General features: G+C 39.4%; 1 protein-coding gene across 2 annotated transcripts in view; it reads left to right on the top strand.

The window, feature by feature from the left end:
* Dennd1b (DENN domain containing 1B) overlaps positions 1-25,165 on the top strand; it is a 201,219-nt gene extending 176,054 nt beyond the window's left edge. For both annotated transcript variants that reach the window (XM_028773787.1, XM_028773786.1), the window contains 3 exons: positions 17,119-17,195; positions 18,271-18,487; positions 19,214-25,165. In XM_028773787.1, the coding sequence (XP_028629620.1) occupies positions 17,119-17,195; positions 18,271-18,487; positions 19,214-19,747 (828 nt within the window). In that variant the 3' untranslated portion in view covers positions 19,748-25,165. The remainder of the gene's footprint in view (positions 1-17,118; positions 17,196-18,270; positions 18,488-19,213) is intronic.
* Positions 25,166-27,816: the final 2,651 nt, after the last annotated feature.

Genomic DNA, 27,816 nt, shown 5'->3' with positions numbered 1-27,816 from the left:
CAAGACTCTGCACTGTGATTTATACTTTCTTAGTTTGATTAAATGGCTCCTTAGATGTCTTTACAGCAACTGCAACCCTGCCACACATTGCCTCACCTCAACAGCTCTCTGGAACTTTGTCTTTCTTTCCTGACGCCCTTCTTTATGTTTTATGCCCGCACAATCAGTACCTAGTGAACAATGTAAGCTGTCAAGTTCAGGTGCCATTTGTTTGTGTGCCTGGCTCTCTTGGACCACAATGGCATCACCATTTGTCAGCTGACCCTGATGCCACATCTCTAGGTAGTCCCTATGGAGCACAGAACTCTGTCAGTAAAATTCTCAATCCAGGCCATCTACTTTCAGATAAACTTGCATTTTCACAATGTGGATCCTATGACAAGTTAGATCTCACTCTCAAAACCTGTTTCTTATTGTCCAGTGTTCAGTCTAGGTTTCATCCTTAATGTCATCCATCTCTGTAGCAATTCTGGCTGCTTTTAAACCTACTTCATCTGTAAGGTGAAGTTTGCCCATGCTCTTTTTCTTACCACACTGTACCTTTTCCATGTTTGGTGCCACTTTTCACTGCCTCTCACTGGAAGAAAGCAGCCCACAGCCTGAGTGCTCTCCTGTCTTGACATTTCCTCCACCATAGGAGTCAGTTCATTTCCTCTATATTCAGCCTCACTTGAGTTTTCAGAAAACAAGCAGAATGCAGCCAGTTCTTGATGCCATTACCACATGAATAGACTAGCTCAGATCCCAGTAGAGCCCTTGCAATTTGAAATTTCATGAGCCAGTCCTCTGCACACATTCCCGTCTGCACTCCTGTCTTCCAGCTCCAGTGAGAATGGCCTGCTCGTCTCTAATTACAGCTTTCATGGGCTTTTCTATGACAAAGTTCCAAATTCTTCCACGTTCTTCCTATACCACTATTCAAAAGACTATAAATCACATAGCAGGGTTGATTACAGCAGTGGTACTGTTGCCATTCCAGTGTTCTTACTAGCTACTTTTCTTGTTTCCAGGACAAAGTCACTTGGAAGGAAGGGAGGGAGGGAGAGAGGGAGGGAGGGAGGGAGGGAGGGAGGGAGGAAGGAAGGAAGGAAGGAAGGAAGGAAGGAAGGAAGGAAGGAAGGAAGGAAGGAAGGGTGGGTTTATTTTTGTCATGGTTTGAGGTCATGAACCATGTTGGGGATGTTGTGGACTTTAAGGCAGCTGGTCACATAGCATGTGCAGTCAGGAAGGAGTAGAAGGAGTGCCTGGAGCTTCCTTCTTCCTTTTACTCAGTTTGTGCCCCAAGCTGTGGGATAGTGCTGCCCACACACAGGGGGAATCTTCCTTTCTTACTAGCCCAGTCAATCTGAAACAAGCCTCACAGACCTACTGTGATTATTTAAAAGCTCATCAAATCAACAGTCAGTATTAATAATCACAGTACTATGAGATGTTTATGATAATAAAGTGCTGTTGCATGTCTGATTTAGCCAGTGGTGTACGACAGTAACAGAACACCTGAGCTTGAGCAATACATAAGGAATGTTTGAAGGCTGGAGAGCCTGAGTAAAGGCTCATGTGTCATAAAGACATAAAGATACTGTAGCACCTTTTCACATGGCAGAAGGGCAGGACAGAGCAGACCATGTGGGTGGGGATGGTGGCTTTACATGAATTTGAGTAGAAACAATTGTGCCTCAGCCATCTTAGGAATGAAGGAGGCCAGTAGATCTTTATGAAGAAGGCCACTCATCTAGCAATTCAGTGGCCACTGTGTCTAGGACCTTTCCTAGGTACCAGCTGTTAATAAGAAAAACATGGAAATATTCTGAATTCATGAGAGTATTTTTGTACCAGCTAAGTAATTTGTCTATTTTTCCTTTTATTAAGCTTATTTTTCATAGACTGTTATTAACTTCAGACCTTATTATCAAATTCTGATTGTGTTACTAAAGCATGTCTTTGAATAAAGTCATTATGTGTATAGAAAGTGGCCAGGACATCACATATTGACATTAAACCAGGCAGCGCTCTCCTATCTGCTTTTCTGACACCACTACTATGCTCTGTTCTTGACTGTGCATGAGCTTCAGTGCTTTAAATCGCTCTTGGAAACTTTTTACCAGCTCTGTAATAGAGTACTTCAATGATGATATTTACCACAGAGAACAGAGGTTTTTATGATGAGGAAAAACATTTTAAATAGAATTCCTTAAGATAAAAACATTTAAATCACAGGAATCTTTTTTCCAAATGTCTATATTAAGAGAATCTTCATATGCTAATTATTAAATTTTCCTTTTATAGCAGTATAAAACATTTTTATTATAATTTAATAACTTCTGTTTTTCATATTTCATGTTAATTTCTAGAAATGGATTTTTAAGTTGTATATCTTAAAGTATACAAAATGGCAAGATGATTACATTTAAGCAAATTAACCAATAAATAAATTCTCCATCACTTTCACAGGTGACTTTCTGTGGTTCCTAAGAGCATATTAGACCTTCGTGTGGAATTTTTCCCATAGGAGATACATTATCATTAACTGTGATCCTTCCCAAGTGCATCTGATGGAAAAATTAGTACAGAGCTAGACCAGACTTGGTTTTAAAAAGGAAATTGCTTTTGACATTCGGTAAAATAAAATATCCCCGTATCTTGTTTTCTGCATTTTTAATTGATATATTGTTAACATTATACATTATTTTCCTAGGCTGCTATAAGAATTATAGATAATGTAAATAAAATATCTTCTTAAACAATGAGTATAATAGGTAGTCTACAATTGGTAGCAGTTCATATACACACATGTGTCTGGAGTGCCAAGTCCTTTGTGACAATGGCCCTATTAGACTTTCTCCCCTCGTGAAATTCCTGTCCTTAGTCACTAGACAACACTGTGGGCACAGAAGTAGCAGGTATTCATCTTCATTCTAAATGGGGTCCTGACTGCTGACTTTAGTATATGATTTGAAAAGCAATATACATCTTGTATTATGAATAACTCTCCTGTCTATAGCATTGTAAGATGATGTTTATTTTATTGTCAGCTACATTAAAAAATGACTCTGACTGGACTTGTCTCGTCCCATTCTGAGTCCATTTAATTGTCAGACACGGACCCAACTGTGGAAAGAAGCTTTTCCAGCTTCTACCAAGACTCACCAAAGAAAGATTTTGTTTTTATTTAGTTTTCAGAATATCAAATGAAATTTTGATCATTTGAATGTATCTTTATTTAACATAAGCAAAGTCTATAGTGTGGATGCTGTTGAGGAGAATTTAAATATGTCTATCCTGTTACTTTGCTTGTCTTTGGAATAGACTGTGAATCTATAATCTACCCCCAACAAATAGTAATTTGTGTGCTGGTCTGCTAATTAGTATGGCTGTTTTCTGTTTTGTTGATGAGGCTGAAATAAATGTCAAGGGTACAGCCACGAGGAGCTCCCAATTAGGCTTCCCGTTTGTAAAACCCAGCCCTTCCCCTTTTGTGTGGAAATGACAGTTCTAACAGCCGCCCTAGTCTAACAGGACTCCAGGGAAAGGATCCTTCTCGGATTTTATTGAAAATAGGGCCTGTTTAGTCCAGTGAGAATACTGCTATCGGTCATGGTGCAGAGCAGTTTTAATCCCATGTACTTACCTTTTGTCAATTTTATATTAACGGAATCCTGAAGAGTTAGTGAGCAATATTAGACCATTAATTCTAATTCTGTCATATGAAATTGTCTAAAATGTAATAGAAAATTTTAAGAATAAGAGAAAAATCTTTCAGTAATAAATTTTAGACTATAAACCTGAACTAGGATATGCTTTAAAGAATAAAAACATTTTTTAGCTTAGTCCAACAATCTATGTCTGTCTGTCTGTCTGTCTGTCTGTCTATCTATCTATCTCTGTTGCGCTCTCTCTCATGCACACACACATGCACACACATGGCTAACAACTATACTAGTGAGCAAGCATGCGAACTCAGCCCTACCATGAGTCAACATTAACAGATGGATGGCCCTAAGCAAGGCATTTCACTGTGACAAAATCTTGTAGAAGAGGACCGAGGAAGCTTTTTGTTGCTATGCCTGATTAAAACCCTGGCACACATATCATGTTTAACTGTTTCATGCCTAAGACAGAAGCCAATCCACTAGAGCTTCCCCCTTTCTACCATCTAGATGGTATATATGTGTATATATATATATATATATATATATATATATATATATGGCCCACAGAGAATTGTAAACAAATCAGTTCATAGCCACAGTAGGGTGTATGAGGATATCAACAAAATCTCACCATCTTATCATCTTCAATGAATATGATAATTGGATAGTTATGTTTTATAGATAATAAACTGTTTTACACACTACAAATGTGTACAATGTCTATTTACAAATGTAAGTAATTTAAGTGCAATTTAAAATACAAAACTTAGATGCTATTAAATTATATATCTCATAAAAAAAGCAAGAAACTCATATGAAGTGTGTAGTTTATGGTAACATATTAGTGTTGAAGTTTTCTTTATAAGTTAGTGGACTCTGAAGTAAAATATAACTGTAATAAATGATAGCGCTTCTTGTTGAGACATAGGAAGTGTAAAAAGTTGGTATAGTTGCTACTTGTAGTGACACACACCAGGAACATCACAAGTTCAAAGTCAGCCTAGGTTACAAAGCATGATTCTGAAGGAAGAAAAAAGTAATTATAAATAACAAATCAAGAAAAATAATTGTGTTGGCATGGGTTAGAGGAGGGATATGGCAAGGAAATATTAAGAATACTTGGTTTTGTAAAATAAGCTTTACATAAGACATACAATTACTACTTTTATAGTTTGAAATTGTATCATACCCTTCAAGCCTTTCCGCATACCCGTACCTATTTTCCCTCAGATTTATGGTCTCTGTTTTCACTAATTGTTACAAACATATATGTATATGTGTATACATGTTCTCCTAAAGCCTGTCCATTATTAGTTACATGTACAAGGGCTGAGCACTTGGTATCCATACCCAGCGGGTACTTTTCTCTAGAGAAGCCTGTTTCTCCCCCTCAACAGTTTTAGTTGCTTACTGTTCTTTGTGTGCAGTTGAGAACTCTGGGGCTTTCTCCTGTTCACATTAGACATGTTTGTTGTTGTCCTTGTTCAGCTCGTGGTTAGCTAGTTGTAGCTTCTGATATTACTAGGAGGCACATCTCATAGTAAACTCCCTGAACCTCTGGCTCTGCCCCCTCTTCCACAATGTCCCCTGAGCTTTAGGTGCTGGAGTTATTTTATAGATGTACTGCATTGGAACTGGGCCCTACAACGCTGCATTTTGATCTGTAATGGTTTTCTGTAATGTTTTCATCTGTTGCAAAGAGAGGCTTCCTTGATGAGAGGTGAGGACTGTACATATCATTGGTATAAGGACAAATATATTTTGAGAGAGTTTGTGCTGGTTTAGTAAGGTGATTGTAGGCTCTCCTTCAAGATTCATGACTTCACTAGCACTGGGTAGATGGCTTGTTCCAGTACCAGAAATAGTTTCCTACTTTCTGAACAGGACTTATGACGACAAATAACTCTAACAAACCATGATAAGCAACCATTTTTTTATTTTATGTTTATTTGGCTCAATATTGATGACACTATTAAGGTAAATTGCTAGTTGAAGTAATAGGAAAATGTTTTAAGACACTTTAAAGGGTAAAAGTTTTTGAAATATGTTAAGTGAACATGACCATAAGAAGTATTTCCTAAATAAAAATAACATTATAGCAATGTGTATTCCAGGGTTTCTTCATATTGGATTTAACCAAATTATTTTAATGTCAGTAACTTATACAGTTGATTTTCTGGTCAGATATACAGGTACCATGTGTTAATTAGAAAGAAGTTATTTTCTCCAATGGAACAGTATTTCTTTCAAACATTTCATATTTGGTTATAGTTAAAATTGTTTCAAAAAGAAACAAATGGGTTCTGGATTACAAGCATGCCCTCTAGTGGAAGCTGTGTACAACATCTTAGAAGGTAATTTGTAGTGCCCAGCACTGAAAGCATTCAAGCTGTCATTCAGTAACTGGGATTTAACTTCAATTTAACTTTGCAGAACAATACTTGGTATATTACAAAGCATAATGGAAAATGGTCATATTTATGTAAATATATATAATTTTTAAAAACTTTAAAGTTGACATTTTAATGTTAAAATTTTACTCTTCAAATTTATTTGCCACAAATAACTATTATAAAATCTTGAAACAAAGACAAAATGTATTCAGTTTTTCTATTTAGTAAATCTAGTTAAGGAATATTGCCTTTTTAGACTTTATATAGAAACATGGAAACATATTTTCCCTCTGTTTTCTGTTCTTTGACTTTTTAAGTGTTTTTTTCCCCTCCTATTCAATCTTTAAGAGTTCTGATCAAATTAACAACAGTTCTCTATTCCACAAATACCCAATTTCTATACACAAGTTCTATTTTCTCTCAAGAATTGTAGGATAAGGAAGTGATGCTTCTCCTGTCTGGCTTTGTTTTGTTCCCCCTCTCCCCCATGGCTCTGCTTTGAAGTTTGTCAGAGATCAGTGCTGGTGTTGATGGAGGAAAAAGCCATTAGTTCTCAGTAGCTATTCCCACTGTACATTCAGGATCTTCAACTAGATTGCCACTAGATTCTCAAAGGGTCACTAATTTATTCTTCATAGAGGTATTTAATGCTTAATCATATGGCTTTTGTGTTAACTAGTAATTTCTTACACTGAAAAGCTAGCTGTAAAATCACTGGTCAAATTTGCATTTTCAAATGTTAAAAACCGAAAAGGTAGAGGGATTTAAAACACAGTTGCTGTCACCCAACATATAAACAGCCCTTTAGAGCTGGATTCCTAGTATCCATCTTGAAGCCATGTTTGATGCAGGCACCATTCAGGTAAGAGTGCATCCTGTGAGTCTGAGCCTTCTTATGCTGGTTGCCATGCTTTAGAGACAGCCTCCTGGAATATTGCCATTGCCAGCACCTCAGTCTCTGAACAGCAAGGAAGAATGAACCCTAAAGTACTCTGTTTCTGGGGAGGAGTATTTTGCCAAACCAAGGGTCAGTTCTGTTTCTTGGTTTCTTTCTGTCAACCCTAATACTTAATGACTTTTTAGTTATAAAAAAGAAAAAAACTAGAATAGAATCTAACTAAATTAAAATGAGCCTTTGTTAATGCACTAGTGGTGTGATTTGGAAAGAGTGAATGTATCACCAAGGAGAGTCCCATTTAACTATCTGACCATTGGGTAAGCTACTTCCTGGCTTTCGAGCCCATTTGTCTCTTCAGATCCTCTAGTATTGTTAGTCCTGTCAATTTAGCTTTGAAGATCACTTACTTCCTTTTAAGTTCTTAAGGACCATGATTTACAAATACAGGAAGACCTCTATATTCATTCTCTGGTCATCAGCTTTTTCACTAAATAGGCAAAACCAAAAATATCTGAGTCTTTATAGTATGATGAACCCAGACAGGAACACTAGCTCTGCACTATGGATGGTTTGTGAACATAAACATGTTTCCTAACCTAAGCCTGATGAGCTGTAAAATAATGGTAAAGTGACCATCCATGGATTATTCTGAAAATTAGAATTTGTTACACATATTGCTTCCAGATCTCATTACAGTTTCGTATTAAGGTAATATTTCCCGTTTTACTTACAGTAACAATCCCCTACACACACGGGAAGGGGGGAGACACAGAGAGGTAGGTAGGTGGGGAGAGAGAGGGAGGAAAAGAGGGAGAGAGTTGGGAGGGATGGGGAGAGAGAGAGAGGATGGGGGAGGGAAGGAGGGAGAGGGGTGGGGGGGCAGACAGAGAATGTCTACTCTATGGAAACAAAATAGACTGGACATGTCGATGGCAGGGCTCAGCTTCTGGGTGCTCTGCACTCTATTATCTTGTGAATGTTTTTCATTTTACTTGTTTTGCTTTCTTTTCTTTTTGGGCTTTTTTCAATTATGGTCATTTCTTTTGACCTGTTTCAAAATGCAGTGTTTCTTTGTTGAATCTGCTGATAAGGTCATTGGAACTATTTTTCACCTATTATATCATGATGTTTTGCTTTCTATCAGTTCCAATTGGCTATTTTTTAAAATTTCTATTTTTGCTATCATTCATTTCCTTATGCATTGTTTATTCATTAATGTCTCATAATTCTTTTTTGAATTCTGGACTTTATATATAGAGTATATTAATATTGACATCTATAAATGAGCATACGTTTTCTTTTATAATGGTATTAATTATTACAAGTGGGTATGTGTGTCTGGGATTGTTATTGATAAGCATATCAATGGGATGCTATTATCTGAAGAAAGTTCTAGATTCTCTCAGTTTTTCTGATTCATTCTAAGCTTTCCAAAATCCTTAGCTACCTGAACCACATGGGGCAGAGGCTAAACCTGGTCCAGGCCTTGTGGCTTTTCTGTGCTCTGGTATATCTTAAGTCCTAGGCAACCTATGTCCCTTTACCTCCACTGTAGGCTTTGTGGCAGCTCTGTTAGTTCATCTCTGTCCTTATGACGGATACCTCAAAGAAACAATTTAAAAGGAAAGGTTTGCTTTATCTTGTAGCCACAGAGATCCATTCACCCACACACATTGCTTCATGATCATACAAGGCAGAGTATCATGACAACAAATGAGTCTGGCAGAGGTTGCTTCCCTCATGGCAGCCCCAGAGCATAAGAGAAAGGAAGAGACCAAAGATAAGCTTGTCTTCATGGAGCACTCCCTGGTGACTTCCTTCCTCCCACCAAGCCTCAGCAACTGAAATTCCCAACATCACCCTCACCGCTCTCCAAAAGCAGATGGGCCTATGGAGGACATTCCTGTTCAAACTGTGGAATACATGTGTCTTTATATCACTGCTCTTCTTGAAGGTGATTGTAGAGGGGATATTTAGAACTCAGCGCCTGGTCCGGCTTGTTTCTGGGCAGTCACCGTGTTCCCATTGCTCCTTGGCCCTGTCCCAGGTTCTCTGGCTAGTTAGATGTGCAGGCCCTGGCACCCACGAGATGCCAGCGTGGGGAATGGCTCTGCCAATCCCCCACTCTGCATCCACAAAGTTTGGCTGAACCCTAGACAATATCTACCATCTTCACAACACCCGGTAGAAATGCGACTCTTAAAACTTAATGATTATCTAAAGGATTTATATATTCAGAAATGCTCAATCAACAAGATGTCCACACAATTAGAGTTGTTATCCAATATCTAACCTTTTGATAGAAGTTGCTACCCAGGAGAGCTTTCGACCCATCCGAGGTTCTCCATGGCTGAGAGCCTCCTTCTCCTCCTCCCTTTCCTCTTTTTCTTCCCTCCCCTTCCTCTCTTTCTCTTCCAGCTCCACCTCCTCTTCTACTGCCTAATCACCGAGCTCCACTGCAAATACAATGTAGCAGAATAAGTCTCCTGCTACAGGGGTTGGTTCCTAGGCCCTTCCCAGTGGAGTAGACTTGATGTCACTAGGGCTTGTTGTCCTTCACACCCATAGAGAATTTTCGTCTTCGCTTTCCTTAATAGTCTTGGGAAGGCTGTAGTTTTCTATGAAATAAAGATACAGAAAAGTCTGTGAGTGTCCATCCAGCAGTCTGCTCTCCTGAACTACCAGAGGCACTTGTCTTTCCAGTCTCACTTGCCCTTCCTTTAGCAAATAAAGTTACAGGAATGTGTGTGGGGAAAAGAGCTAGATACTACAAGCGCTCCCTCCTTTGTCTTGGAGATTCCTAGCTACTCTAACTGACTCATTAGCCTATACATGTCCTTTATTTAATGTTGCTTTAAACCATCAGAAAGCTCATCTCCTTGTTTGTTGCCAAGGCCTTCTGATAGATGAGGCTGTTTCCTTGGTTACTGTGAATTAGGATTCAAAAGTAATTATGATGTACTTTTTAGGTTATCTAGACTTGGTTATTGTTTTAAGATGGGAATGGCATTCTCAAGAAGTTTTCTGTGTCTAAATGGAAGTAGGAACTAAAATGTAAGATTCTCAGTCTCAGGCCTGTAGATCGGAATGTGATTAGGAGGGAATGCTGCTGGTACAAGGAAGCTCACAGGTATGTTTTGTTTTGCCTGCATGTATGTATGTGAATCACCTGTATGCCTGGGGCCTGTGGAGGTCAGAAGAAGATTTCCTGGAAGTAGAGGTTGAGTGTTGTTGACTGCTTCTGTGTGCTGGAAACAGAACCCATGTCCTCCACAAAAGCAGCATGTGTAGGTGGTAGGTAAAAGGAGACAAGGCACAAACGGCCGACAAGGAATGTGAGATCTGTAAGCAGAAGCTGGCGGACTCGTGTATGGCCAGGGCCGTATCTATAAGACCTCAGCTTTTTACTCAGTAACAACAGGAACCATCAGCTCAATTCATTTGATCTCATAGATCATGAGACTTGTTAGTCCTTCCAGTCCCCTAAGTGTACCATCAGGAGGCTGTTCAATCCTCAGGCCTCAGCGGTGGTCTCCTCACTGTGTCCTGCTTTCCTGGAACATTAGCATCTCCATCTTGCCAGTACAGTCCCCGCTTTAAAGTCAGGTTGAGACTTGACTTTCTAGGCAGTCTTTCTCTCTCACAGTTTCTCTGGACCCCTCAGGACACAATCACGCAGCGTGGCGATAATAGAAATAGTGTGTTAGTGGAGTCTACACACCTGGGACAGAGTCCTAGCTCTGTCCCTTTCTGATTCTTACCTAAGTCACTGCTTGCTAACATTTGTCCTCATCATACACAACATGGGAAACTGTTCAGCAGTTTGTGGTAAAGTAAGCTTGCCAAGGAAACATCTAAAACTGAAGCAAACCTTCTCTACGCCTTTCACTGTGCTCAAGTTACTACCTGTAAACATAAAAAAGGTATTTTAAAGTTCTTTTCAAATAACAAAACTACTGTGCATGTTCAAGGCACTGCTGTTATAATTCTGTGCTGTGATATTTTCATACTCCATAAATGGATTTTATGCATAGCATTAGGTGTTTGCTACGGACTTTGGATCAGCAAAAAGTCTTTCTGGACTTTGGTTGCCTCAACTCCAATATGGGACAGTATCAAAATGTGTTCTTACTTTTAGAGGCTGGAGAGATGGCTCAGTGGTTTCAAACAGATGCCTGCATTCAGTTCCCAGCATACAAAGCAGTTAACAACACTCAAAAATCTAGTTTGAGGAAATCAGAAGCCCTCTTCTGACCTCCTGAGGCTCCAGGCATACAGATGATTCATGTACATACATGCAGGCAACACACATACAAATAAATCTTTTAAAAAGATTAGGTTGTGTTTTATTTTAAAGTATGTAATAAAACACACACACACACACACACACACACACACACACACACACACACACCTGTAATCATAGGCCTGTGGAGGCAGAGACAGGACTGTGAAGCCAAGGTTACTCTGAACTTCATAGTGAGTCTGTCTCAGAAATGTTACATATGTTATAGGAATCTCTATTCTGTGAAGGGCAAACAAGTTGTTTTCTGTTTCATCTGCTTATGGTGCCCTATCCCTGCCAACCTTCCCACCCTACCCACCATCCCCACCTTGCCCCCACCCTGGAACTAAGCTGCACTTTGCCTTGTTAGCATTGTTTGCCATCTAGTGATCACAGTGGTAACTGCAAGCTTACTAGGCTCCTTGGTTTTGGCCATTTTACAGTCTGCTATGCTTCCCAGAAGGCATTGCAGGGAAGGTAGCATTTATCTTGCTATGGCAACTAGACTGAATTTGCTTTTTGAGTTCTCCTCAAACATTGAGTTGTGTGGTTCTGTGACTTAGATCTTCTCTGTGAGATTGTATTTGTTTTATTTCCTTTAAACAGTTCCTGTCTGTATTAGTCTTCTTTATTTCATTCAGGGTCTACACAGGGTCAGCTCCAGGAAGAGATAGAACCACTAATAGTTTTCATTCCATACTGATAGACATTCCTTTTCAATAGTGTAACATTTCCCCACCATCCTAGCAAGTAACCCTCCACCTCGTGTGTTTTCACACACACTAAGTATGCACTTTACATTTTCATGGAAGCCGACTTGTATTTTACAGTTATACATGTTCAGAATTTAGATTGAGATTTGTGATGTTGTTCTAAGTCTCATTTTTAATTTCTTGTTTCTAAGTGATAGAAGCTTTGCCCACCTTATATTCTTTTTAAGTATTTTTTTCAATTTGTAATCATGTGTCGGTGTGCACCAGTTTGTGTGAGGATATGTAATGTGAGGATATGTAATGTGAGGATATGTAATGTGAGGATATGTAATGTGAGGATATGTAATGTCAGTGGCCACAGTTGTGAGCCACCCAATATACTGGGAAAAGAACTCAAGTCCTCTGCAAAAACAATACACACTCTTAGCCACGAAGCCATCCAGCCTGATTTTATCTTCCCAAGGGGCATCTTTCCTGTGCAATACCTGGGTCCTAGAAGAGGTGGTAAGTGCCCACCTGTATGGAACTCTGACGTGACTAGCATTTATTTCCTGTTTGCAGTAGGTTTATTTCTCATGTAGCAGAAATATTTTTCATTATTGTATTTGTGCCATGGAAGCAGTAAAATGCATATAGTTGGTGCTTACTTCATGTTTGTAGAATGAAGAAGTGCTAAGAACTAAAAGAAAACAGAGGTACCCTTAACTTGAAGATCCAACTTTTAGTTAGCTCCCAGAAAACAGTCGAGCCTTCTGTTTGCTCTACTTATCTGGGACTGTGAATCCAGCACGTTGGTGAATCCAGCATGGTGGTGAATCTAGCACGGTGGTTTTTTCCTGACACCCTTGGCCACATTCTCACCCCCCTCATTCTACTCCTAAATCTATGGTGCCTCTGTGTAACACTGGGTTGCATAGGTCCAGCTGTCTTTTTAATAAACGTGTGCCACCTAGTGATCAAAAGAGTAACTGCAAATTTTAATGGCTCCAGAAAGCAGCTTGAGTAACCATGATAACAAACCAAACCATAATGAACTTTCTCATATTTCCCCTCATTGTCCCAATGGAGGGACATCGTATCTGTGTTTACTTCTTCTCAGCATCTACCTAACACCTATGACCGTTTAGAGCCCAGGCAATAGAGTTCCTCTATTAATAGATCTCTGATTATTAGGTAAGATTCTTACTAAGTGCTCTCACAGCAGTGATAGCTTAGTAGAAGCTAATTTGAGTCACACCTTTTGTGCTTGTTGGTGTGATTATCAGAGTTTGTTTAGTTTTTGGTTACCAGACTAACATCTATAAGGACACAGATACCTGCTCTTGCTAATTCTTGTGCCTCAGCGTATAGCCTAATGCCTGGCACAAAAAGATGGTTCTTAAGTCTTCATTGAGTTATTGAATGGACATGTGCCCCTCTGTGCCTCAGGAACACTGAAGAGGCTGATGTCAGCCAGTTTCATACTCAACAAAACTGTACTAGATGATTTTACATCAGCTTGACACAAACTAAAGTCATCAGGGTGTAGGGAACAGTAACTAAGAAAATGTATCCATAAGATCGGGCTGTAGGCAAGCCTGTAGGACATTTTCATAATTAGTGATTGATGGGGGAGGGCCCATCACATTGTGTGGGTGGTACCATCCCTGGGCTGGTAGTCCTGGGTTCTATTAAAAAGCAGACTGAGCATGTTATTAGGAACAAGCCAGTAGGCAGCACCCCTTCATGGCACCCCTGCATCAGCTCCTGCCTCCAGCTTCCTGCCCTGTTTGAGTTCCTGTCCTGATTTCCTTCAGTGATGAACAGTGATATGGAAATGTAGGCCAAAAATACCCGACTTGCTTTGGTCATGATGTTTCATCACAGCAGTAGTAACCCTGACTAAGACAAGAACCTACCTGCTATATATGCAAATATTTATTTGTTCAGGAAATATCAACTGCATGCATTGAAGGAAGGATAAGCCTATATTAAAGAGTAAAATCATGTACATATTTTATTTAGCTTATTAAGTGTTCTGTTTTGCTTTCAGTTGCTGTGATAAACCAAAAGCAACATGGGGAGCAAATGGTTTATTTCCACTTACAGGTAACAATCTATCACAGCAGAGGCCAGCAGGAGTTCATTCAGGAGCCTGAAGCAAAATCACGGAGGGTGCTGCTTACTGACTGGTTCTCAGGCATGCATTCAGTTACCTTTCTTATATTGCCCAAGTCCACCTCCCCAGGTGTGGCATGGGCAGAGCCTCCTGCATCAATTAACAATTAAGAAACTGCCCCCTTAGACATGCCCACAGGCTAATGTGAAGGAGGCAGTTCTTCTGTTTCTTCTTCCCACATGTGTCTGTAGTGCAACTAATGGAAACCTCTGTGGGTGGGAAGACAGGAAGTTCCTTCTTTAGGGGGATATGGCCAAGGGCAAATTCAAGGTTAAAGTTTCCCACCCAGAAGTATGGTACTCAATACTGAGCACTGTGACAGCAAGGTTTCACCTCTGAATGCCATTATCCATTGGAAAATCCAAAGTTCTCTTCTGAGGTCATGTAAGAGAAGACATGGGCCTGCTTCAATAGGTAAAAGGCAGATGATTTAAAAATTGTAAACCTTATATTTGAAACATTGAAGCATGTGTAGTAATAAAGGGAACATTTTAGAAATCCTCAGATATTCTTTATATAGCTTTAGCTATATCAGTGATGAGCTCAAGGCCAGTCACCTGTACTGAGTTATTTTCAAGGAAAGACCTAACAGTGTATCTTTTAACCTATGACTTTCTTAAGATGTGTCTCTTGAAGATAAGCACTTTTTAAGTCAAAATTCAAAGATAGAATATTTTGAACACTAATAATAATTGGTGGTTTGAAATGTACTAAATATATACAAGCCATGACAATATTAAAATTAACCTGATATTGTCCTCAGTTTAGAGACTCCTGGGGCAGTGACTCATTACTCTCGGAAATAAAGAGCACATCAACAACGTCTGTGCTTTTTTTTGTCTGTATCTTATTGTATTTTAATATAGTGCTAAATAGTAAAGTTTTTTTAATAGAATGCTAACAAATAAAAAAGGAATACACCATAAAATAATAATGCTAATGAAAAATGGACCTGCCAGTGGTTATGACAGGTGAATGGAACCATCAAGTGAAAAATTGAAGTAAGTTGAAATGAGTGACTAGGCAAGCCACACCCAAAGCCGTGTTAGCAAAATTGAACATCACATGCCTACCAACATGCACTATAAAGATGTACGTCAGCACCATGATGGATGCTCGCCAGAGACAAACGTTAGTCAGCTGGAAATGGAATCTGACCACCACAGAAACTGCCAGCTTTCAGGAAATGAGGGTGGGATATCATGTTTGAAGTCACAGCTGGCACAAAGGAAAGGGGACAGTGGAGAGTGTCCCAGGAGACTGAGGACATGGCAACCACAGGCAGCACTGACCTGTGTAATTCTGACCCACAAATAAAATGTACAGATATAGCCTGTATGATGTAAAAGGTTAAAGGTTATTGGTAATTTGTAGATGTTCACAATTTTTAAATTGTGATGATAAGATATCTTGGAGCTACAAAGATGGTTTCAGCAGCTAAAAGCCCTTCTTGGAGGACCCGGGTTCGGATCCCTGAAACTCTGTGGAGGCTCACAGTTGTCTGTAACTCCAGTTTCAGGGATCTGACACCCTCCTCTGACCTCTACAGGCACCAGTTATGCAGTGGTACACATACATACATACATACATACATACATACATACATACATACATATAAACACTCATATACATAAGATAAAATAAACCTTTAAAAACAAATATGTGTTAAAAATACATACCTAGGACTGGCATGACAGCTGAGCAGGTAAAGGTACGTGCTGCCAAGCCTGATGATCTGAGTTCAGTTCCAAGAACCTACAAAGTAGAAGGTCAGCACCAACTCGCACAAGTTGTCATCTATGAAATGCATATTGTGAAATGCATGTGCATACAAACAAATTAGTCAGTCAACATGAACATTTTACATTTTAGAACGTCTGTTGAATACATAATATAGTATTTTCAGGTACAAATGATAAATCGTTACTTTTAAGATCTTGTTCTTGAAAGTGGGTTCCTCAGATCCAGCACCAGGATCATCTAAAAATGTTACAAATGCAGGAATTTGGGCCCCCAAACTCCAAAACCACTGGAGATTACCAGAGTCTACATTTCTCAGTGTTAGAAACCACCTAGTATTATATATGTATTACACACACACACACACACACACACACACACACTCACACGCACATTTAGAATTGAAAATACTCTCTAAAAGACTTAGGAGATGTGATAGGGTAATAAAATTGGCAACTCTTTTTTTTCTTTTTCAAGTAGTTGAAAATTCATAATAAGCATAGGTACAAACATATCAATAATTAAATTATTTGTGAATGAACTAGAAATTCCATTGAAAAGATACAGGTAACTAGGGAAAGAAACTCTAAGAGAATACTCCAGAGGCTGTTTGAAACAAGGCAATGAAAACTTAAGAAAACTCTAAAATGTTAAGAGGAACAAAAATATATCAGAAGATTACTAATGAAGGGAACTTGACACAGCTATGTTAATCTGAGACAAAACATTTTATGGCAAAGAAGCATTATTAATATAAAGATACTACTTGATAATGGTAAAAGTTTTAATTTGTGAGAAAGATATGAAAATCTAAACTCATAATTTCATTAACATAAGTCCAAAATATACTAGACAAAAGTATATAGAACCATAATGAATAGAATACCCATAGTCATAGGGGTAAACATTTATCTGTTTAATGATTTTTGTGGTGCAGTATAAGGTTCATAGAATTCAAACGAAAGTTTGAAGTAAAACTTGGCAACTCTTGATGGTTCTTTTAAAAAATGTGATAGTTGCATTGTTGCTGTGTGGTGTGATCATCCACATGTGAATCTATTTCCAGTTATTACTTGCAAAGCTAGGAAGTGTTGATTCTTTTTTAAATGCTTCTTTGTTCTGTTTTTCCTTGTTCTAATTTGTCAGGTTAGTGGATGACATTCAAAGCTTTGAAAATATATTTCTAAATATTTCTTATAAAAATCATATTGTTCTTTTAAAATTACTAAAGAAACATATTTCAAATCAGTAACTCAACTTATTGTCACTGTTTCTCTCCAGGCACACTTGAAAAGGCCTCGTAAGAGCCTTGAGGGTACGCTGGATGATGAGGATGACGACATTGAGAGGGCAAGCAAGTGAGTCCAGCGCTGCGGAACCCTATCTCTGGCTTGGTGTCTGCTCCCTCACAGTGTTCACCAACAAACAGAAATGGCACTCCTTGCACCACTGTGCAGAATGAGGCTTAGGACAGGGGCGGGGCATGATAGACTTGAAATGTCCTGTTCTTGGGAAGCATAGGTACCTACACAGGTGTCCAAGGAGTGGAAACAATGGCACAGATGAGCATGAGGTCAAGTTCTCATCCCACACTGAACAAAACAGGCGAAATAAGGACAGTGATATCAGTCAGTCAGACTGGGCCCGGGAGGGCTTGAGGGGAGGGTACCATCACAGGAAGGAGATTTACAACAGTTACTTGATACAAAGTATGGAAAATTGTAGAACCTTCATTTTTTAAAACAATTTAAAGTTACATAGTAATAAAATGGACATTCTGCATATGAAATAAATCTGTCTACATAGGAGAATATTTATTCTTCTGTAAAACAAATAAAATAAGAAAAAGACAACCATATAAAATATGAAGAGTATACTTGGAATGTTGCAAACTTTCTAAGTGTTCAATCTAATTTTTCTAGGAAATCCCCAGATCATATAGCATGAGCCTAATGGAAAGTTCGGCTTCTGATTACTAAACCATGACTTTGTGTTTATTTGCTCTTAATGTGTGTACTTAAGCTTTTCAGTATTTAAAATAGATATATACATAACTGTAGAGACTTGACTATAGACTAAGTTTTATTTCTGTCCTTTGTCCCTGCTTGTCCTTCAACCCTCTCCTCTCTGTTTCCTCATTTCTTCCTTTCCTCCCTGTCTTCTGTTTCCCTCTCCTTTCCTTCCCACTTTTCTTCCCCTACTCCCCTTTCCTTTCCTCCTCTTAACCCTTCCCCTCCCCTTTTCCTGTTTTCTTTCTGTAACCTAGACTAGCCTCACAATCCTCCTGCCTCAGCCTCTAGGCTGCTGGGATTAAAAGCGAGCATGCCCCCCACCTTCAGTTGTGACTGGGTTGTTTTGCTGACTTAGCGAGGGAGGGAGCTGAGCCTCAGCTTGTGCTGACTGCTCCCTCCTCCGCTTTGTGTCTGCTTTCAGGATATCTTCTGAAGACGGTGAAGAGACATCTGTTTGTTTCTATGAAAGTGACGACTCTGCTGAAGCACAGGTGAAGGCGCCTTACTCAGGTGAGATGGACTTACTGGGCGAGATCCTGGACACGCTGAGCACACACAGCTCTGACCAAGGAAAGCTGGCACCTGCAAAGAGCCTGGACTTCTTCAGATCCATGGATGACATTGATTACAAACCTACGGTTAGTTGAGCTTAACTTACAGAGTTAATGGAGACACTCTTGCCCTTGCTGTGGTCGCTCAAGCAGATAAATCAACTTAGTTTATATATGCATTTTACATCTAGGTAGGTACAAAAACTTCAAACTATAGTAAAAAGTGTAATTCTTATGGCTTAGCTCTGTGGCTAAAGCTGCCGCAGTAGTCACTGCCCTGGTGTTACCAGGCAATGCTCCCTTCCAGGCATATTGGTGTTTAATTTAATATTCATTCTTGTGAAAACCTTTTTATGTGAAATATTCCTGTTTTTATAAAAATTCCTGAGTTTTAAAGAAATACTATAATTAATGTCTTAAAATCTTTTTGTTTCTATTTTCTTGTTTGAAAAGTGAATAGTTTTAAATGAACCAAATTAAGCTCTTTTAAAAAAAAAAAAACTTGCAGTAGAATTATATGCAGTGGGTCCTTTTCTGACAGGAGAACCAAAAGTTCTGTGTAGATTTGACTGTGACAGGTGACAGTCTAAATGCATGGAAACCAGAATTTGTGGTCCCCACCCTACACTCCTTCATTCCTCTTCATGGAGCAGGCAGGAGCTATCAGAATTCAGTCAGTGCTCCCCTACCCCTGGGGTGGGCTCAGGTCCCTGATGAAACGTGACAACCTTACTTTCAAAGCAGATTCCAAGTTACTAAAGAATCACTGTAATTTTACTCTAAGTATTCTGAAGTTGTTATTTCCCTTTCCAGAACAAGTCCAACGCTCCCAGTGAGAATAACCTGGCCCTACTGTGTGCTTCTGGCGATCAGGGAGAGTGGAATCTCGGGCAGGATGACAGCGCCCTCCATGGCAAGCATCTGCCTCCATCCCCCAGGAAGCGAGTTTCCTCCAGTGGGTTGACAGATTCTCTGTTCATCCTGAAAGAAGAGAACAGTGAGAAGCCCCTCCATGCTGACAGTATAAGTGGCCTCACTGTGGTGGAAAAGCCAGCTTCTCCTTCAGGATTGGGTTCCCAGCCAGCTAACCTTGAAGCTTCCCAAACGGATAAAGGAAAACCGGAAGTGCGGCAAACACTAAGTCAGGCTTCAGAGGATCTGCTGGTACTTGGCCCTGGGAGCCGCCAGTCTATTTTTGTTCCCTGGGAGAAAGCTGGGAAAGAGGATAAGAAGCCTTCAAAAGATGTTGGCCTTCTCCAAGAAGTAGTGTCATTGTGTCACATGTCATGTGACTTCCAACAAAGTTTAAACATTTCAGAAGAAAGCAGAAGTGAAAACCAAACTTAAGGTACCAGTAGAGGGTCAGTCTCTTGCCTCTTGGCTTCTTCAGAGACCTGTGGAATTACTTCCCCGTGATGGGAACAGTAAAGAGAGTCACTGGCAAGAATGGCAACCCTTAACTGCTGTTTAGTTGTTTTCCCTGTCTGTTCATCTCATGGATCTATATTACCCACTGGTTTCCCAGCGTAAAATGAATTCTACTGTGCTGTTAAATCAGGTACTAATTTGTACATAGGCTGAAAATGTGTTTTGAACTTAAGCTTTCCCAGTATTTGGTGCTTAATGCTGTTCATTTTATTTAAACTAAGTGTGCATATATAACCCCTACATATAGCCAGTAGTTACTGTACTAATCTGGCTGAGCATGAACTGATCAAGATGTCAAAACTGATCAAAAATAGCCTGACACTGATGAACCTGTTAACCCACTAATTGCCTTAATCTTCCAGTCATGTTAAGCATACAGATAACATATGATGCCACATACAAAGCTTGAAAGAGGAATTACCTTGTCCTGCAGAGCAATAATGCCTTTTTCTACCATGAATTAAGCTCGCCATTCTTTTCAGGTTTAAATGCAGTCTAGCAGAAATAATTTGCTTTTTATAAAGACATGTAGCCATGTTTTCCAAACAACGTGAATGTGTATATTTACCTTTCAGTGAACTATATTAAGTGCTGAATTACAATGTGAAGTTAAAAGCTTCTGCTTACAAAGAAGCCCCTCAGACAACGTTCGATCTCATGTCCATGTTAACTATGGTCCACCTCCAGAAAGCCAAATGCCCTGCAGAGTCCAGATAGGCCTTTATCCTGTTCCTCTTGTAACTGACGTGCTGTGAAGATGCTCGTAGCCTTACCTTGTGTTTGCTTTTTTAAATAATTAACTTTGTATTATAAATGTTCTAGATTTATAGGAAAATGCAAAGATGGTACTGAGTTCCCATCTGCCCTGGACCCTGCCTCTGCTGTTGTAGCATCCTAAGTTAGTATGCTGCATTTGCCATACTGTTGACTCGCGCATGGTATTCAGAGCTCTGGCTGTTCCCTGCTGCCCCCTTTCTGTCCCCTTGTCCCCTCAGAGTTCTAAATTACCTTCTATGATCCTGTCTGCTGGGGTTCTTCCTCACCCTAGCACTTTACTTTCTTGGTTTTGATGGCCTTGAAGTTTTCAGGAATATTAATGAGATGTCCAGCTCCTGTAATGTATGCAGTATTTTTCTCATTATTACAGGAGGTTATAGGTTTGAGGGAGAAGATCACAGAAGAAAAGTGCCATTTTCACAGTGTCTGAAGGGGTGTGCTGCAAGCATATGCCATGTCCTGTTGACATTGAACACTGGCTGGGGTTCTCTGCTCTGAATGTGTTCCCGCACCTTTTCTGTGCAGGGAGAAACGGAGGGAAAGAAGAGAGGGAGGGCAGGCACAGAGAATTATTTAGGGCAGAGAAGTATCAGAATCCATCCTTTGTAGTTCTTTATGGAGCCTGCCTCCCTCACAATTACTGTTTAGCTTCGGGGCACATCTGAAAGCCCATGCAGACCCCTCATGCTAGATGTGCAGGTAGTTTGTTTGAACATGCCATGTGTCTAGTCTATTCATCCTCAGATGTCATGATTGCTTTTCAAGAACTGTCCTTTTTTAGTAAAAATGAAAAAAAGATTGCAAAACCATTGAACTCCAATAAGGCCATATTCTAAAGTATTTACTTAAGGAATATAATTTTACCGAGAATTTAAAGAAATTTGTTTAACATAGTCCTTAAAATATTTACACAGGTCAGTTTTACAAGCTGCATTCCAAAATATAAATAGGTAGTCTTACTTGAGGTAATGATTCCCTCATTTGTAATGGATGATAGAGCTTGTCTGTATGAGGATGGGCTCGTTCTAGAAGGTTATATTTAATCCTTATTTTTACATAATAATAATATGCAAGGTTGTGAGATTTTGCCTGTACGTGTTCTTCATTAGTCCCAATTTACTGAAATAACAGGAAAGCCACACATCGAAAGAGCTGATTTCAGTGGGCAGAGGAGAAGTTCGCGCGGTAGGCACACTGCTGGGCAAGCATGCCCACAGGAGTCCTAAACAGAGTTTTTAATGCCATTTTTCAAGTGAGGTCTCTGTTTTCACGTCAGAATTCATTGTCTAAAAAATGAGACCATCCTGACTGCAGCTTAAAACACTGGCTTCCAGTCCACTTCCTCGATAGTCCCATTGCCACAGGCTCATGGTTCTCTTGCTTTGAGTCAGCTTGTGAGATGTGCCACTGTAACACTAGGCTATTAGGAAACATTTATCCACTCACAAATAAGGTCTTAAGCCACTTAAGTGATCTGTGCCTTACTGTAACAAGCAAAAACAGCTACTTCATGTTAAAAAGAAAAACCAAAATTGTACACATTATTCTTAAATATCCAGAAAACTGGAAGCCAGTGGGTGCTTCACACGATTACAACCTTGAGTATTTGAAGTGGGCTTTTAAAGGAGACTTCCCAGTATTATGATGGAAATAGTAGAAAAAGTAAGAGACCATAGGTGAGTTCTGAAATTTAAAAAAAAAGGGGGGGTAGTATTTTTGGCTTTGTCCAAACCAAACCCAATGTAAAGTTCCCTGCTATTGAAAATAAATGTTTCTGCTTGCACTGTCATTTTAGATACTGAGCGCCAACAAACTGGAGCTCCCATAATGAATATTTCAGAGAAGCTGCTTCTGCCCTACAAGACACTTGAATAACTCCCAGCTCTGGCTCCCACATCTTGTGCTTTCTATGCCTTTAAACCGAACCCCAAGCTGTGACTTGTCTTGAGTCTCTCTCAGGCTTGGCGGGTCAGGGGCTAAAGATAGAAGGCCAAATGTTGGAGCTGCAGTTTTGTTAAAGTGAAGATGTTGCCAAGTAAAATATAGGGGTGATTACCTCTTCTAGCCTATCTTACATATCAGATGATGGCACACTTACTTTTCCAATTCAAAGTTAGTAACTCCTTCACTGAGAAAATATTTATTGACTTTCTGTACCAGTCAGGAGCAAGGTATAATAATTAAGGATGTAAGGGTATGGGAGGAAACAATTACCCAGCTCTGAGGATTCAATTAAAAGGGAAAGGAACTGCAGATGTTAAAATAATAATTAGTAATAATAATAATAATACAGTAAGGATGTATTTGCTTAGATGGTACTCACTCAAGAGTCAACACCAAGGGATGCTTTTTAAGAACAGCTGCTGTATTTAAAGTATGTTCTAACTACAGAGTCATTAACTCTTTTAGTAATTATGTCAGCCACTAGAAGCCTGCTAAGATCCCACCTTAAAGGACAGTTTTAGAGGCACTGCTTGACTGAGTCCTTGCTTTGACCATCCACAGGACATGACGTCGTCCCTCTGCAGTATTGATAGCCACTTCCGCCAGCTCAGGAGTGACTTAGGGTTTATAAAGGAAGAACCTAGTTGTGTTGATGGGAGTCCAGATTTTACATTAAAAGAAAAAATTGGTAACAACATTTTCAAGGTAGCTTTTTCTTTCTTAGCTAAAGATGTGACTGTTATTATTAAGATCATATGCTGATATCTAATGATGTGACCCAGAAATGCCCAGGAAGTAGTTGTTGGTTAAAGGGAAGATTTCCTGGTCAACAGCAAATGACTGGATGCTCTTGCAATCAATACCCATCCATTCTCTGCTCAGATTTCCAGGACAAGTTCATTACTTTTATGAGTAAATTGTCTCCTGAGAGCTCCACTCTTGGAGGTAAATGAGTCTTCGATCTGAGAAGATATTTGAAAATCAGAATAAAAATTCAAAATGGAAAATGAATCTCTAAATGGAGGATCTCCCCAGGCATCTCTTAATGTAGGTAGTCATTTTTTAAGCAAGCCAGTTCTCTATGAGCGTTTTCCCACGTTGAGCCCAGAGTTCTATTAGTGTCTGTTTTTTAAAGCTTCAAGGACTAGAAAGGCTTTCCAATAGCCAGTTGATGTTATGATTTGTTTATAGAATAGGGAAGTATGTATATTTGAGACAGAAATATTTTATTTTGAAACATAGGATTCTGTGCAATATTTTTCTTGCATTGTTTAGTTTATATAAATATGCACATCTGCTTTTCTCGCAGATGCCTTAAGGTCATGTCTTTCAGTATTTGCCTAAAACTGTATGTAGCAATGTTCTATGTGACTTCAGAAAAAAATTACTCTCTTTATTGTTAGCAGAAGTGTTCTTGTTTATTTAAAATAATTGTGGAGATTGCATTATTGTATCATAACTAACTGCCTCAGCCACAATAAATATGCAATAAGAAAATCATGTTCCTTTGATTAGTATTGACAGTACTGTTACTTTAACAGAAATGTTTGCGGTACAGAGTGCTGGTTCTATCTGTGTTCATTTAACAGCTACTCTGCAGCATATGAATCTAAATGGTATATTTATGTGATAACCATGTATGTAGATTATGACATCCTTTGTGATGAGTCTTTGTTGAGGCTTATAAAGGGCATTGCCAATACTTTTTGACTGTAAATTAATTTTTTGTATGATGTATAGTTTGTTTAGCCTTAGAGCTTCTATAAATTTCTACTTTTATTATACTTGAATGAGGCAGAAAGCACTGTGGGCAGTTTGTAACTCCGGATGCAATATGCAGATATACCAAAAATAAAACAAGGTACTGAACAGCAACGCTAACAGAATGCTTTATAATCCAGGAGTCCGTGTTTTTCAAGCCACATTTTAGTGAAATGAAGTAATTGAAGATATACAATCTTTTATCTAGACTGTATAGTCTCAAGTGATTACCTCTTCGATGTGTTAAAGGTGTGTGTCCTTTTTAACTTCTGTATCAGTCCTTAGATGAGCCTTGTCGAGGATTGTCCATCCTTCCTTCTCAGACCACGTGATGTCTAGGACAGAACAAATCAACTACATTGTGCATATTAGATGCACTGTCTGTGTGAAGTCACTGTGTTTTAGATAGAGTAGCTTTCATAGGTACTTTTGAGAACACTTTAATAATCATATACCAAAAACTAAAAACTAAATTTTTAAAATCAGTAGCTGTGCCTAAAATCTCTTAGACATAAAGGCCACATGAGGGACTCAGGATTGAATATTTCCACAGTTTGTGTTCATTCCTTTAGCTGAAGAGTTGTTTGCTCAACATATAACCAGTAGTTCAAAAAAACAAAACTAAGTAAAACAAAACAAAAACCATGAGCAGCAAGACAGTGGGATGTGCTTCATTGTTCTTGCCCTTGCAGCTACAGTTTATCATCTCAGAGCTTGATTACTATTGGGAAGATGTTCTGTATAAAAGTATTGCTTGGGAGTTTTTTAAATATGCAAAATACAATGATGAATGAACTTTGCTTTGCCATAAAGTACCCAACAATGTCGTTGAAAATAAAATTGGTCACAATCAAACATTGTGTGGTGGTGATGGCTCTTCTAACTAACCAGCTGTCCCCTGTCCTGATACTGGAGAAGGGCACTGCCGTGTAAACTTCACCCTCATTCTTTTCTGGATGCCCTGTGTGGGCGGTACCTGTCCAGTTTGGAACGTCTTCTTGTTGCTGTGGCAAAATGGCTGACACAGTAACTTGAAAGGAGGAGACGGAAGGTTTACTGTAGCCCATGGTTGCAGGGATATTAGTCTGAAGTCCTGTGTGATAAGGCAGAGTCATGGCAATGGGATCATAGGCTGGGGGCTGCTCACCCAGGGCAAAGAGCACAGCATAGTAAATGCAGGAAGAGGACACACCTCATATACCCCAAGGATGCAGCCCCTGCCACCCGCTTCCTCCCTACATAGCAATTGGCGTGAGATTCTCTGTTCTCCCAATAATCTATTCAAAGTTTGAATTCAAAGGATTATACTACCCACTAGGTTAGAGCCATTGTGATCAAATCATTTGTGGAAACGCTCTCACAAACTCACCTTTAGATGCCTTGCAGGCCTGGGCATTTCCCACCAGGTTAGCAATCACGGAGACTTTTACAGGTTAAAGGTTCTCAGGCCACCGTGGGCCGAGCTCCAGGACCTGAAAGGTGAATTTCTCATCTGTGAGCTGCGTGGATCCACACAGAGCAGAGGTGAGGTTTGTGTCAAAATAAGCATGTTTCCCTTTGGGCTCTAAATTTATAGGAACAATATGTAGAACTTCTATTTCAACGTGAAAAGAAAAAGTTCTGAGAGGGGAAAGATATACCTGGCAAGCCTGGAGTTTCCTCCAGTTTTTGGTGACTTTGGTTACCTTGGTAAGATGAGTCTCGGTACTTAATGGTGCCTTTATATGGAAGAAGGTCATATAATCTATATATTCAGAAACTAAAAGCTCTAACTTGTCATTGTATATAAATAAAAGAATCTCCTCTCAAAGTACTAAATAATGGGCCTGAGAAGCTCAGAGCCCAGTAATACCATGATTTACAAGTCATCAGAAGTACTCGCACGGAGAGTGACGCTTAATACACCATCCAAGGCAAATAGAAACCTCTTGGCATAGCCTTTTATTTGGGCCTGTCTGTCTCTTTGCCCTGGAGTGAGCAGCCCCCAGCCTATGAGCCCGCCATCAGGACTCTGACTTATCACACAGGTCTACAGACTGTTTATTACAAAAGTACCTGTTTTTAGAATTATTTAATATTTCTTGGAAACCTCTATGTATATAGTTACTAATGTATGTGGTTTAGGGGATTAAACATATTCCTACATATCCACTTAAGTTTAAATTTCTGGTCGTTTGGAATATTCAAGTATAAAATATAATTATAAAATCATAGATTTTATCCAATTCAGACTTTAAAGCAAAGCACAGGTGGATCTACAATCTCTGGAGTAGACCCCATAGGTGGTGCACTACAGAGATGAGCTAACTGTGACACATACATCAACAACATCCTAGAAGTACTACAGCACTAAGTAACCAAGCTGAGATGTGACCCCAGTGTGCTTTCAGCCCTTTGATGGTCAGAGCTATCAACTTTCAAAGCCTAGACTCTCTTAGAGGAAGGGCCTTTGGGCATGTAGGGATGTCATCATGATTATAGCAGGGAAGACCCACCTGCTATGGGGTGGGGCATCCTTCCCTGGTCAGAGGATCTTGGGCTGTGTGTGAGTCAAGAAAGCCAGCTGAGCCCTTAGTGTGCATGCGTTCATTCTTCTTTCCTCCTGACTGACATAACAGGACCAGATCCTGTCAGCTCCTGCTGCTCTGACTTCACTGCCATGGTGGAATAACCTGTAACTGTGAGCTAAAACAACCCTTTCTCCCTTAAGTTACTTTTGTCAGGATATTTTATCACAGGCACAGGAAACAAAAGACGTGCCCCAAGACTATTACATCACAGTGTTGGACAGAACACAAAGATCCTGTCTCAGGGACTTTGCTGAAAACTTCTTTTCCTGTCTCAACATTTATTCCCCCTTAAGTGTTGGACAACCCTTCATGACAGGAACACTGCACATTTTAACAAATCAGTATTGAATTTCCTGATTGTTATTTTTTTTTTGAAACTGTATTGTTTGGCTTTTTTCTGTTTTCCCTCTTCTCACACTCCCTGGCTGGGTGCCTAATTTTACCTTAATCATGCATGCTCTCCTATCTTTCTCTGTTCCTCTAAAAGCTTGATTTTATTTGGAGAATGAAAGCAAGAAGCCCTGCCTAGAACAGACAGGATACCTGCTGGAGCAGGTTTGCTGGCATCATTTTGATGAACAGCACAGGTACACTTTGTGAGTTTTGTAATGCAGAGATAGTTACTGACATTTACAGCTGTTGAGAACGTCTGAGCCATCCTTCCAGAATACCCACAGATGTTACCTATCATGTGCAATTTTATATTCAAGGACAAGCTCTCAAAACAAGCCCTATGCTTCCCTTTTGTTATTTTATAATCGTGCCTCCTATGACTACAAGAGTGTTTCATTTTTCTGGTGGTGTTGAAGTATCACCATGTAAACATCGTGATTTGCAGTTATTTTTAATAACTAGTTTCTAATTTAATGAGTTTTGAAATATTTAAAGTTTTAACATTTGAACTATCTAAATAATATTTAGATAATAATAAATAAT

This window comes from Grammomys surdaster, unplaced genomic scaffold (genome assembly GCF_004785775.1).
Source record: "Grammomys surdaster isolate TR1022 unplaced genomic scaffold, NIH_TR_1.0 234, whole genome shotgun sequence".
Lineage (NCBI taxonomy): Eukaryota > Metazoa > Chordata > Mammalia > Rodentia > Muridae > Grammomys > Grammomys surdaster.
This window is presented reverse-complemented; position numbering and strand designations above follow the sequence as displayed.